The 15,127-nt window shown below is 38.2% G+C and overlaps 1 protein-coding gene across 1 annotated transcript; it reads right to left on the bottom strand.

Annotated features, from left to right (window-relative positions):
• Positions 1–2,225: 2,225 nt before the first annotated feature.
• LOC128854450 (synaptonemal complex protein 1-like) lies at positions 2,226–9,064 on the bottom strand. Its single transcript, XM_054087995.1, has 6 exons — positions 9,043–9,064; positions 6,472–6,566; positions 6,147–6,331; positions 5,178–5,245; positions 4,278–4,339; positions 2,226–3,423 (listed from the first exon to the last, which is right to left on the bottom strand). Exons 1-6 carry the CDS (start codon positions 9,062–9,064, stop codon positions 3,313–3,315), a joined length of 543 nt encoding a protein of 180 aa, XP_053943970.1. The 3' UTR covers positions 2,226–3,312.
• Positions 9,065–15,127: the final 6,063 nt, after the last annotated feature.

The raw sequence follows: 15,127 nt of genomic DNA, 5'->3' as shown, positions 1-15,127 counted from the left end.
CCATAGGCAAGGACACATGCCACTGGATCAGGCTGTTCAAGGCCCACCCAACCTGGCCTTGAACACCTCCAGGGGTGGGGCAGCCACAACTTCCCTGGGCAACCTGTTCCAGTGCCTCAACACCCTTTGATTTTTGATGTTGTCATTGATTTTTATAGTAAAATGCTGAGTTTCATTATGATGTTGAAAAAACAGGTGTGCTTTGAAACTACAGCAAGGAAGTAAAGATGATTGGACATACTTAAACAGAAACTCATCACGTATTGAAAGCTAATCCATACCCCATCCATTACTAAGTGGGTACACAGAAATTGAAAAAAAGGGGGTTCTCTGTTTGCCTGAAAGCTATCAAACCTGGACTTTCAAGCCTCCATGTAAAGAGTAAACACCCCAGAGAAGGTTCTTTCGAAATAAAAGGGCTCAGTACATGTACAAATGTTGACTCAACTGGTAGCAGCACTGTGAGAACAAAGCCTCTATAAGAAATCACATCCCAAGGCAGAGCTTTGCAGAGAAAAAAACCCTACAAACATATTTTACATTTAGGTTTTGTCCTACAGGTTGTGTTATCTATTTAATGATAAAACACAGGACAATGCATACATTTTCTTCTCTTTCATCCAGTTTACTTTTAATCTCTTCACCTTTCTTTGCCATCTTCTCCTTCAAAGACTCCAGTTCATTTCTAAATGCCAAATTAACAAGCATTATTAAGTATTTACTTAATAAGTTTAACTTCTCTTCATTTGCTAAATAAACCCATTCTTTATTTTCTATAAAGAGCTGCTGATGTTGATGAGAACTTCATAAGTTGTTCTATGAAAATATTCTTCAAAGGATGCAAAGTCACGGGTAAGTTAGCACTGACTGGTACACACTTTTCCTAAGTATGAAAGATGTTCCCCTAATCTCAGTAAAATATATTCTATCTGTGATACTGTAAAACACTTGTGACACAGAGGCTGCCTGTCTGTTAGGTTGGTGGCATAGGGACTACTTCAGAGAGCAATGCTTAACCAGTTTCACCTTTTCACATTTAATCCATAACCTTTAACTTTTGTTTTAATTTCCTCCACACCTACGCCATTAATGCAGAACAGAAGAACTCTCCATACGTCATAGGAAGCTATGGCAAAAATTGTTTTGTAACAATAGCTGTCACTAATTTGTAGAAACTTCTACGCAGCCAACAATAAATAGTTTCTGTTTAGCTGTATAACATAAAAAAAAGCATTAGTCTAAAAATCACAGAAGGCAGGATATGAACACAACAATTCCACTATATCTGAAGGAATCAAGTCTGCTTCCTTTAATAATACTGTAGATTTGTATTTGTTTTTACTTGCCTCAGCTGGCTGTTTGCTTCTTCCAGGTTTTCAAGTAACTGCTTTGTATTTTCCACTTTTTTTCTAGAATCCTAAAGAAGTAAGATAAGTAAAATGAGTAAGATTCGAAGAGGGATCTTAAAAAATTGCAAAGACAGCTTAAGCAGTATCTTGACCCCCCTCATCCACATGGGCAACTGCACTGCCTCTGTCTTACGAACACAAAAAATAGTTCAAATACTCTACAGAACCATGTCACATCACAGTTTACCATACGATTTCTATTTTAAATTTAATGTTGTTCTTTAAAAATAGTCAGAAGTTCACAACTTGCCTCATGACTTTCCTGCAGTTTCTTGAGTTCTGTAGCCAAATCACTTTTCTCTTGGGCTATTTTTTCTTTTTCTAGTGAAAGCTTATCGATACACACTGTTAGCCCTTCATTCTTTAGCCTGATTTAAAAAAAAAATGGTTGAGAGAAATAAGAACGTGTATTTTGAAACTTCCTTTTAAGTTAAATATTCATTACGAAATATTACTTCACGCTGAAAGAAGTCCAGGCCTCTTATCTACAAGTTTAGCCTTTGCAGCAAAGCTACAGTGATGCAAAAAGGCAAGAGAAGAAGGAAGGAAAACGAGTCAACTTTTCTATAAATATAACAGTTGTTGAAGACTATGTAGTTCAATATCCAGCTCAAAGCAGGGTTAGCAATCAATTCAGGAACTTTCTCTTCATGTTAACCGAACTAAGTCACAGAGATACGGAACAATTACATACATATAAATAGAGAAAATGTGATTTATAAGCATAAGTATAGAATAGATGTTATACTGTATTTTCACTGGAAAACAATCACAGACCATTTCATTATATATTAAAGTAACTTCTGTTAAATTAAAACTATATTTTCAAAAATGATCATACAACTCTTGTTCAAGGTCTGTATTCAGTGTCGTAAGCTGTTTTAAATAATTTTGTTCCTTTTCAGCTGTACTAGTCAGCTGTGCTTTCAAATCATGGATTTCTTTCTGCAGAAGAAAAAGAAAGTGTTTTGAGTACACATATGTAAACTACAAGTCATGAAAGCTATCAGAAATGAACTGACAAGACAAAATCTTAAGATGAAACAAAACTACATACATACGATAACTTAGCCAGACTGCATCTCTACTCCCCTCTGGTGTGAGGTGGGAGTAGTGCGAGATATTGAGCTCATACGAATGTGAAATGTCTCCCCTGTTCTAAGCCTAACAAATCTGCAAAATTACTAACAAACTTAGCTTTCCTTGGACATCATTTCAAATACAGACATTTGCTTCAGACACCATAAGTTTTTGTTATCACCTAAACAAATCAAATAATTAAAAAAACCCACAGCATTCCAGTACTATAAGATATAATAACCACAGCTTGGATAAATCCCAACCCACAAAGTGAAACTCTTCCTTCAGAAATGTTTGCCACTACAAGATAAGGTAAGCCTTGTAACGTAATGTGGTTTATAATATACAAATGCTTTGACTACTGCTTCCACCAAATAATTGATGCTATACTGGTACCATGCACACTGGCAATTGATGGTGGCAGGGAAAGGGAGGGAGAGAGGTGAGTTTTTAAGCACAGCACATAACGAACTTCTGCAATTTCTTATCGCAGAAGGCTATGGAGGCAAATAGTATGAGGAGGTTCAAAAACAACTGAGACAAGTGAATGTGACCAAGTGCATAAACTGACAACAGAGGCAACCGACAGGGATGTGTCCTCAAAAACATCCTTAATGCAGCTACTGTACAAATGTAGGAGAACAGCCCACAGATAATAGTCGGGCTCCTCTACTACATCTTACATTCTGCTGTAACTGTCACGTGCAGAGCTGAGCACCGAGTGGAGCACTGGTCTGACTATGCAGTATTTCTTATGCACTTACAGACACGCGATAATGTGTAATTTAACTATTTCTAAAAACATGCTACTATCACCCTTTAATCAGACCTCTCTAATTTGGAGAGCATCGTTCATTTCTTTTTCTCTCTTCTGCAAATCCTCTACAGTAGCCTCAAGATCTTTCTTCTTCACTAGCAGTGCTTCAGCTTTTCTCTGTTTAAGAACATCATTGAAACCCAGTTTAGAAAATTCAATGCACAGTTAATAAGGAACAAACACACGTGGTAAAATGCCGACCATCTTACTTCAGCTGACACAGTTTCTGGTTAGACTTGTAACTACAAGATCGTTAACTAAAATAATCCTGTATTAAAAGCCTACTGTGTATAGCTCACACTTCTGTAACAGAAAATGAATAGGTGTGAACAGGTGTAACTGAAGAAGGAAACGACCAGAAAAATTGACAAGGAAAACCAAAACAAAGCAGAAGAAAACAAGAAAAACAGTGGAAAGAATCAAGTCCTTCAAAGAAAACACTGAGATTGTTTGAAAGAAAGGTAGAAAAGTTTAGTAGCAACTTTGAGGCAGACACTCTCCTGGGTTGAAAACTGGTTGGATGGCCGGGCCCAGAGAGTGGTGGTCAATGGAGTTAACTCCAGCTGGAGGCCAGTCACAAGTGGGGTTCCTCAGGGCTCAGTACTGGGTCCAGCTCTGTTCAATGTCTTTATCAATGACCTGGATGAAGGCATTGAGTGCACCCTCAGCAAGTTTGCAGATGACACTAAGCTGGGAGGAAGTGTCGATCTGCTGGAGGGTAGGGAGGCTCTGCAAAGGGATCTGAACAGGCTGGACCGCTGGGCCGAGACCCGGGTGGATCCGAGACCGAGCAGGTGGATGAAGTGCTTAGGGACATGGTTTAGGGAGTGTTAGGAATGGTTGGACTCGATGATCCAATGGGTCCTTTCCAACCTTGTGATTCTCTGATTCTGTGATTAAAGATAGTTAAAAAGCAAGACAAACTTCATATGAAAAGTAAATGCCATGAGACTAATAAAATAAACATTTACCAGTGTTTCTGACAGCTCCTCAAGTTGCATCTCTTTGTCAGATTTTAGTTTAGTCATCTCTTCTACAGCACATGGTAAGGGAAATTTAATTGAACAGAAATAATTTTACATTTAGCAGACATCATAAAGAATTAATCCCTTTGCAGTACCCAATTTCCAAGGCTTGTTGTATTAAATTCAGAAATTGTAAAGCTAAACTATAACCTAAATTAATCTAAATGAAGACTTAAATGAAGAATTGAAAAAAATTATTTAGAAAGACATTAGCAAATATATATGCGAAAATAAACCAATCATTCATCTCAAATACCACTGACAAGGACATCAAAGTCTATTTCTCATGTATCATATCATAACTAGAGAGATGTGCTGCACACTGGGGAAACAGTGCTACAGACAGGTCGCTTACTCTAGGGGCAAGGAATTGCATATCTAGAAATCACAGGATATCAAAGCAATATTTAAAGTTAACTACTGTCAATATGATTCTGTATCCAGCCTGGGGAGAGTGGTCTGCAGGAAAGCTTAGAGCAAAGCGTTTCGTCTCTGCTACAAGCTACAGAAGTCATTCCTGGAATCCGCTGTTAGGCAGCCGAACACCACCCTCTCAAAGAGCTCTGCAGTGCCACAACTCTTAACTGGAGCGTGCAGAGAAACCAAAATGACTTCTAGGAGAATCCATCCATGTATGGTCTCGCTGCTGGAGGTCTGCACAACACGGCTGTTTGACCGAGGCCAGCTGCAATGACTACCACAGAAAAGGCAGTCAGATGAGTAAAAATAAATAGAAGCATTCTTGACACATACAGGGTACTGTAAAACCACTTCTCCAAGCAACAGGGAGTCTATTTTCAGAAAAAAAGCAGAATACATTTTATTACTACCTAGTACGAATCTTACCCAGTTCAGCAGACTTGTTTCTGAGCTCCAATGTGAGTAGCTTTGACTCCTCTTCATATTTCTCCAATCTAAGAAAACAGTAATTTGAAAAAAAAATGTGTTGTACAAAGCACTGCACTTGAAATTTAAAGGACAACACAAAATCTTGCCGCAAGAAAAGAACATTTGCCTTTCAACAGGCAGGTGATACACTCACTTGCAACATGTATCAAATTTCACTTTTAGAGCTTTGGAAGAGCAGATAAAAGTTAACAAGTATATGCATACATAAATCTGTATTTCTTAAGAATAGTATTATGAAATTTGGGGAGGGAAGCAGAAATTTGCTTTCTTATACAGCATTATCAACTGCCACAACTGAAAAAAACTGCATTAGATTATCTGCATTTAGACCAGTGTGTCAAGAAAACCCAAATTTCAGCTTCCTATCTTGTTTTACTTGCATTTGTCATAAACTGCAACTATTTAGAAGACACCTTCATGCCACATACCCCAAATCACTGTTTCTTGAAAACCTCAGCTGTCATAATGTATTAAAATACACCTTTATTGCTCTGTTCTCATTTTTAGAAAGGCTTATTTTAGTTGCTATCAGGTTCTTTGACAAATGCATACCTTTCATAACTACAGAAAAATTGAAATACATTAATAACAGGCACTGGAATTAACCAGTAGGGAAGAGTCTCTTCCTCACCAAATGTTCCACTAAAACTGCACTGTCAAGTACTAAAAGAGATTATCGCTCTCTTAAATAAGAGCTGCATCCACGCACAATTGAACAGCATAAGAGTCTTCAAGTGTTAATAACTCCAATAACCAGATAGGCGAAGGATTTTTTTTAAAAAGGTTATTAGTGAATACGAAAAACATAATTACACTGGACCATATACGAAGTTTAGGGTTTATTCCCAGTAGCTTCTCAAACTAGTATTTTACCTACGATTCATGAATTTAAACTGCCTAATTTACCTATTTTGCTCTTTTTGCAGTAAGCTTTCCAAACTGGAGATAGAAGCCTCTAACTTCTCTCTCGCGGATGTATGCAAAACCTTATTTTTTTCACATTCTTCCACCTGTGCTTCTTTCTCTTCAGTGACTTGAGTTAATGATTTCACTGTAGCCTGCAGTTCGGTTTCTAAGCTCCTTTGAGCAACCTGCAAAAAATGATTATAGAATGTTTTGCATCACATATGTTTTGCATCAAAGAGATACAATTGTTTCATATATAAAGTGTCAATAATTATTCATGCAATTAAGTGTCTAATTATTCCAGAAACTTATAAGCAAGTTGCACCTCCATTTTTTGCAATGAAACTTTGGCCTCTTCCAGTTCTGCCCTCAAATGTTCTTGATTGATCTCAGATGCCTTTAACAGTTCTTCTTCAAGTCCTAAGTAAAAAGATATATGTTTACATTCTAGTAAAACAGGGTATTTACTAAAAATGCTTGCATTTCTATTTTACAGCTAAATACATTCCCACAATTTAAAAGTCACATAATGTATTCATGTCCTCATTAAGGAAAAACCTCCAAGATGATTATTCAATTAATTAATTAATAGTAACCGAAATATAATATTACATATATTTATAAAATTTAACAAATTGCAACCATTTTTACCTATCTGGCATTAAAACAATACTAAAACCTTCCTCCCCGCTCCCCAGGGAAGGGGACACTGAAAATTGCCTCAGTTGTAAATAACAAAGGGACTTGCATCATACACTATTATGTTTTGTAATTTAAATGGCTAAAAAGTATTGAAATCAAGTTCTGAAAAGTAAGTTTCCTCAGTTGCACCTGATTGCAAGTTTGCAAAACTCAAGCAATGTCTTTTCCCCTTGCAGTATTCAAAAGTTCTCAGTGCTTGGCTCACCCGTAAAGAAAGAACCCTTCAGAAACAGTTATACCTCCAGTCCCAGTCCATTCTTTGCCTATTTGCGATTCCACTTAAAAGCTGTCACATTTGGAGGGTTTTTTGGCCAAGATGTGAAAAAAATGCCTCGTTGAACACAGAGCAAGGCTCTGATTTACAGACTACCAAACAAAATTTATACCTCAAAGACTCATCACTAAATTCACAGAATCACAGAATCACAAGGTTGATTCTCCATTGATCTCCATTGGATCATTGAGTCCAACCATTCCTAACACTCCCTAAACCATGTCCCTAAGCACTTCATCCACCCGTTCCTTAAACACCTCCAGGGAAGGCGACTTGACCACCTCCCTGGGCAGCCTGTTCCAGTACCCAATGACTCTTACTGTGAAGAATTTTTTTCTGATATCCAACCTGAACCTCCCCTGACGGAGCTTCAGGCCATTCCCTCTTGTCCTGTCCCCTGTCACTTGGGAGAAGAGCCCAGCTCCCTCCTCTCCACAACCTCCTTTCAGGTAGTTGTAGAGAGTAATAAGGTCTCCCCTCAGCCTCCTCTTCTCAAGGCTCTCTCAGCCGCTCCTCGTCAGACTTGTTCTCCAGCCCCCTCACCAGCTTCGTTGCTCTTCTCTGGACACGCTCCAGAGCCTCAACATCCTTCTTGTGGTGAGGGGCCCAGAACTGAACACAGTATTTGAGGTGCAGTCTCACCAGTGCCGAGTACAGAGGGAGAATAACCTCCCTGGACCTGCTGGTGACCCCATTTCTGATACAAGCCAAGATGCCGTTGGCCTTCTTGGCCACCTGGGCACACTGCTGGCTCACTTTCAGTCGCCTGTCAACCAGCACCCCCAGGAACTTCTCTTCCATGCAGTTCTCCAGCCATTCTTCCCCCAGTCTGTAGCGCTGCATAGGGTTGTTGTGCCCCAAGTGCAGGACCCAGCATTTGGCCTTGTTAAACCTCATCCCATTGGTCTCGGCCCAGCAGTCCAGCCTGTTCAGATCCCTTTGCAGAGCCTCCCTACCCTCCAGCAGGTCGACACTTCCTCCCAGCTTAGTGTCATCTGCAAACTTGCTGAGGGTGCACTCAATGCCTTCATCCGGGTCATTGATAAAGACATTGAACAGAGCTGGACCCAGTACTGAGCCCTGAGGAACCCCACTTGTGACTGGCCTCCAGCTGGAGTTAACTCCATTGACCACCACTCTCTGGGCCCGGCCATCCAACCAGTTTTCAACCCAGGAGAGTGTGCGCCTGTCCAGGCCAGAGGCTGACAGTTTCTGAAGCAGAATGCTGTGAGAAACTGTGTCAAAGGCTTTACTGAAGTCCAGTTATCAATCCAGCACCAAGGAAAAATCCTACACTTCTATAACCAATTACATTTTACCGAAGCAGAGAGAACTCTTACTTTTTGCTTCTACTAAATCAGCAATCTTATTTTTTGATTCCTGCAGCTGAGTCTTGATGTCTCTTATTATATCATCTTTTTCATCACTCTGTATGGTAAGAACTGAAATCTAACAAAATTAAAATAACATCATAATGAAATCTATAAAGGACAGATCTCATTTTCGTGGTGCACACTGTATGATTAGCATACATACTGCTGTCATACACATTAAATAAAGTGGTTGGTCTTTAGCCAAATATTGATCAAGTCACATGAATCTGGATGAAAAAGCACTTCCATTCAAAAACAAAACATGAATCCCAGCAGACTAAAGATATTGGGACATCATTAAAATTAGCACAATCTGACTTAAAATGCAGCTCCAGCTGTCATTAGTGTCCCTTTTACTGATGCCCAGAAACACCCCTTGCCGCTTTACAACATCACATGCCTGGATACAGACAGGTGCTCTGCTTCTCAGACTTTTGCTTGCAAACTAAAAATTCATATCACAATTAATTTCTACAACTTAATCAGTCTTCTATCATCACCACTACAAAAAAACCTTCTCTAATGCCAGCTTCTGAAACTCTCTTACCAGCCTGAGGTCTGATACGCATTGTAATCCCCCTTTCTACCTTCCCTCTTACCAGGTGTGAGCTATACCATTCGCAGCTATGAGGAGTGATGACTGCTTCGCTAAAATTATGCTTCTGCACCAGCCACATTTATAAAGGCAAGCGTATATATAGAGAACAGAAAGAACATTCAGTGTTTACATGGTGCTTTTAAATCCTGTCACTAAGTTGTTCCTTGTTACAACAGAGCAGCCTAATTCACATTTTATTCCAAACAAATAACACAGAAGGAACATACCGTCAAAAGGTAATTTGTAATATTAATTTCTATCCTTCCAAAATATTTTATTAACAATCAAGCACCTATAATTATTTTCATTTGATATATCAGTAAGTTACAAAAGCAAACCAGAGTTCAAATATTAAAGAAACAGTAAGATGTGTTTAATATATAAAGCTGAACATATTAGATTGTAAAACTGAGCAAACCTGCTTCTCCCTTATACTGATTTCCAGACTGCATGCTTTCTCAAGCTTGCCCACTTTTTCTGCTTCTTCTTTTACTTTTGAGATAAAGCAATATCCATAGTTAATATACTAGCTAAAATACACTCCAAGTTAAATCCAATATCCAGTTTAAGATTGCTTATGATTGTACAGCTCTACCAGTTGTTTCCTAAAGACTAATTGTTGAGGTCATATTTGAAATTATTTTCTGATCAGACAAATTACTTTTTGTGACAGCTTTCCACAGAATTAGCCCGTTATTCCATGGATTACTTAACAGTTCATTATAAGAAACTAACAGAAATGCATATGTAAAAATGGAACAGGAGCATAATAGCGTAAATAAAGCAAATCATTAAAATTTCTGTAGCTATACACTAGTACATTATCATTCAAATAAACCAATGACATAAAACAGGTGATCTGATCTGTCCTTCACGGATAAAATTCAGACTTTTGAGTGACTACTCGAAAAAGGAAGTTCCAAATCTGACCCAGTGGAAAACCAATAAAAGGGCCCAGGCATTTAATAGTAGGCAGCGTGAATAAAAGAGGGTCCAGGCTGTCACATTGTTAAAGGTTCACCATTCCAACACTTCCTATCTTTCTGGCCTGAAATTGCATGCAATAAAATCTATAAAGTACAAAATTGTTAAGCCTGCAGCATAAACACAACAAACAACTCTCACATTTGAAAGACATATCCAATCTGGCGTTCTCTGCTTGCACACGGAGCTCTTCAAATGCCATTATCATTCTCTGAAAATAAAATTCAATATATACATTCATAAAAAACTAAGTACTTTCAGTAATGAAGAATTATGTCTACGGTTTGTAAACAAACAGTATTACAAGCGTATTCATATTTGTAGAAGGAATTTTGCTAAAAACAAAATTCAGAGCACAAACATGTTTTGAGTTAATAGAACATTATAATTATTCAAAGCTGGAGGTTTAAGAATTTCTGTACTCAAGTTCTATACAATTTCAGGGATTAGGTATCTTTACTGGTCTATATTTGCAGATCCCTCATATAACAGAGCAGTTGTGCATTTCTTAGTTGCTAAAACAACCTGCAATTAATGTTTAACCATTATACCATGTACTCTCTGACTCTGCTTAATATAAAGTTCGTCACTCCCAAACAATGAGCCTGGCATTTCTCTATTACAAATACACTGGGGTCTTATCTTCCACACTAGAATAATGAATAACAAAAATAAGATTAATTCAATTATTTGGCAAGACTGCACTTCTTTTACAAAACAAAAAGTTAAAAATCCTACTTAAGTCAAGGAATATTCACACCTTACACTTCTTATTCCAAACAGAATCACCAGTTTCCATAATGGATTTTGTTGTTCTGTGTCACACTCAAACTGAAATTGATTTTCTTTGTTCATCTTTATTTTATATTGCACTCTACATTAAATAAAATGATTAAATAGAATAACCCTAATATGCCTGACCCAAGACAGCGCTATGCTATCTGCTCCAGCTGACCCTGCCTTTAGCAGGAAACACTCTCCAGATGTTCTCCAGAGGATGCTTCCAACCTCAGACATGCTGTGAAATCAGCAGATTGGTCAAACTGCGTACAACAAGACAGAAGTCACGGCAATCACCTAACACTAAAGCAGATCATAAATATCACATGGACTGTACAGATCTACATCCCAGACACCATTGTGTTTTACTCAGTGAATATGCCCTGTACAATACAGAAGTAAAAGGGACGGGAAACCTGACTGCCCGCATCACACAGGGCAGTTCTATTCCCTTTATTATCAAAGAATGTTCTCTGTACAAACAGCACCTCATCCTATGCTTGTAACTTGCGTATCTCCACATATCCATACAACCCAGATCACATTTGAGCTTTTTAACAAGCTACGCCACTTACTTCAACGTTGCTATTAAGTTCCACATACAGTTGTCTTGTTTCTTCTCTTTCATGTTCATCTATCAAAGTAAGAATGTACAATGAAGTTTCCCTTAGAGAAAGAATACCAGCTGGCCGAGCCAGTACACTTAAACAGCATAATGAATTAAAAAAACGGAATTACAGACTCCTTTCCTATTTAAAAAAAAATCATTATGGAACAGGGTGCCAGAAGTTATATAATCTGGAGAAAATGTATATTTCATTGAAACAAGAAGCAAGCTCAGCTTTTCAAATTTCCTCCCCAATCTCACTTTTTCCATGAACAGTGTAAATCTGGACGAGTTCATGTAACTGTACTCATTTTGACAGAATTAATGTTGTTGAATATTAATGTATCAAAACCAAGACTGTTTTAAAAACAGGAATATAAGATTTAGCACTGGATTTCTTCCCATCAGCAGAGATACCCCTGACCTGTGTCATTGTAGTATATCAATACTCCTTTTTTTCTTTCATTTTTGTAATTTATATTATTTTGTCCTAAGAAAAACAATTATAGAAGAGAAGAGTGAGACACAGCTCACAGAAAAAAGGTAAAACAATATACACATAAAGACCCAGGATCAAGTTAGTAAAACTGTAACGATTCTAATAACACTTCTGAATTTCACATAGAATAAAATCCCGAGTCAAGAACATATTTTGAAACCCCAAGAATTTAAATTTTGCTAAGTTGTCCAGCTGCCTTGGCTTGGTCAATTTAGTGAGAAGAACGCTAGCGTCTTGGGGCTTGGACTTCTTTTCCCCCATAAATCTGTAACTGCTACAAACAGGATAATATCCATTCTGGAAATGCATTAGAGAGAGATGGGAAAGGTAACTGCAGTAGATTCTACTGCCTAAATACAGGCAATGAAGCACCACCTCATCTGTCTGAATATATTCAAGATATCTGGACAGGACTGACGAACACCAATGGGTTAACAAGACTCCAGGAGACCTGTACTCTTCCGGAGTGGCTGCTAGTGGCTGCCCAGTGCTGCTGACGCTGCCTTAAACATGTATCAGACACCTAAACAGCTCCCAGGCTTGCCATGTTTTAACAAACCATCATACCAGCTTCAGAAAACCTTGGGATTTAGCACTACAAACATACATCTATTAGATCTACGGCTTCACTTCCAATTGCACTCTACGTAGAGCCACACAGAATTTACCTCAACAACGGGAGAACGTTTGGAATGGAATGACAGCTTTTTTCCTTTGTCAATTCAGAGAAAAACAGAAGTGTGTTTACTTTCATAAATCAAAATATAAATAGCATTTACATTTGGTGGACTTTTCTGTGAAGTGCATACAGGTTTCCTTAAGCAGATTACACAGATGTCTTGAAGAGCTGTTTCTAAAAGAGGGGAAAAAAACCTGTAATACCTTGTCTCAGGAATGGAAGGTACTTTATATATCTATGTAGTAACAATGTAAATGCCCCAATGCCCTTTACAATTAAACAGCTATGTGTAACTTCCCACACTACTACAGTTCACAGCACAAAAACCGATTACTTTCACAAAAATATATTGGACTGTTTTACTTACTCTTTTATGAGATCTTTATTTTCACATATCTCATCTTCCAGTTTTAAACTTAGTTTTTCATTTTCAAACTAAATTTCACAGGGAACAAATGAAAAACCGCATTGTTACTGAAAAATATGTTTCACACGCTACATGTGTGCACCCCTTCACAGAACAACCATCTCCCCAGGGCAAACGGTCAAGCAATCAAAGATGACTCACATTACCAAAGCTAATGCAAACAAACAAGCAACAAAAGAAGGACCAATAAATTGCTTAAAATATGTATTTCAGTCACAAAGCTGTCCATCGGCATCAGTGAGATACGAAACTCGGATAAAGCAGAGTGTGCTCCTTCCTGTAGGTGCTGAGTACAGAAACATACTTGAGCATCCTTCACACATATCAGGAGGACCAAAGCTTACTGAGACTTGAAAAGGGTTCTGCACACACACAATATAGTGCAAATAATACAAAGACAGAATGAGCATTTTCAATAAGAGGAAAACCAATTCTAAACTCCAAAATGTCATTTTCCTTTAACAGCAGCAGAGCCATAGGTAATTGATATCCAGCCAAATGGCTTCTTTGAAGTCATAACACCAACAGTTCAAAAATTCTTCAATCTATGCAATGTTCTTTAATACTTAATTGTATGAATAATATTTTCATACTAAATCAAGAAGAACATTCTATACACTTTACATATTCAAGGAATATTGTACAATACTGGCCTGCAATTCTTGAATGGCTTTACGCTGTGCTTCGATAATCTTCCTATTTTCTTGCAGTTTTCTTTCTTTCTGCTTTAGTTCAGATTCCATAGTCAGCTTCCACTGCTTGATCTTCTCAGCCTCTTTGTAGAGTTTTGAATACAATTCATTCATTGTTTCTATATTCTATTAAAACAGGTTCCACAATTTAATCTCAAATGCTATTTACTTGACAATGTTTCAGATACAGATTTCTCTCTTAGAAATATCACAATCGAATTTTTTTTTATCCACAGATAGTGATACAAGCTTATACATGCTCAGGAACTAAAGCATAAATCTTTTTGCATCCACTGTGTATGTATCGACACGCATTACAGAACAAGAGACACAAACACACAGGATAAGCACCCACTGCCCTCAGACAGTGACAGCACTGAACAGATAGTCTTGAAGATACAGGCAACTGCACTACACCCGAAGTCACTAAGAGTTTTGCCGGAATTATCTGTAGAGCCAAGATTCCTCCCATTAGGTTCTCCACACCATTTCCCTCCTCTTATTCTGACAGGCAGAGTTGAGAGCAGCCTCAGGGATTGTGTCCAAGACCACCTGCGACATGTTTTTGCAGCTGGGGAAGTAAAAAGGGAAGTACAACCCAACCTTGTGCTCTCAGCACACCTGTGAAGCGCTGTACAAAAGCAGCACCTGATCATCGATTTAGGCAGGTAAGAGCAGTAGGAGGGGGCCACAGGGCAGTTCTGCAGTTGGTTTCAGGTATGATGTCCCCAACACTACCCTTTTTCTGGCTGCATCATGATGTTACTACTGTCCCAAATGTACTGAACAGCTGCTAGAGCTAAAAAAATATAGTCCTCAGGGATGTGGAAATCATGGGAGGACTGCAAGCAGTATGGCCCATTTTGGTGCGGCAAACAGCATTTTGTGTCTGGGAAGCACAGGAAGCCACCGCCAAATAAAAAATCAGCTTTACTGAGTTATACTAAAGCAGAAAAACATTGGTAAAGATGCTATGAGAAGAATCAAAAGCTTGCAGAAACCACCACACTAAATTAATTGTTTTATAGGTAAAACAAAGCCAGACATGGCAATTGGGATAATCCGCTTCAGTTTTCCAAAGACTCCTCTGACTTCAATCCTTCTGCCCTTCAACAGGCTATTTGGAACCAGTTTCACAAAGATATTTAAGGGCCTAAATCTTATTCTGATTAAAACTCCCAGACCCCAAGGCACTTAAAAAAAACCAAACACTTCTCCTAGAAAGAAAACCCACAAAACTGACTCTTGGAAATCATCTTAGTATTTAAACATTTATCTCCAGGCATGTTGACTGAATCACAAATACCTCCTACAAGTGATTCAGCTTTAAACAGGAGACAGAAAATTATTATCCCCCTTCTGCTAC

Source organism: Cuculus canorus, chromosome 24 (assembly GCF_017976375.1).
Source record: "Cuculus canorus isolate bCucCan1 chromosome 24, bCucCan1.pri, whole genome shotgun sequence".
In the NCBI taxonomy this organism is placed as follows: Eukaryota; Metazoa; Chordata; class Aves; order Cuculiformes; family Cuculidae; genus Cuculus; species Cuculus canorus.
Note: the sequence above shows the minus strand (reverse complement) of the source record. Positions and strands in the feature narration are given on the sequence as shown.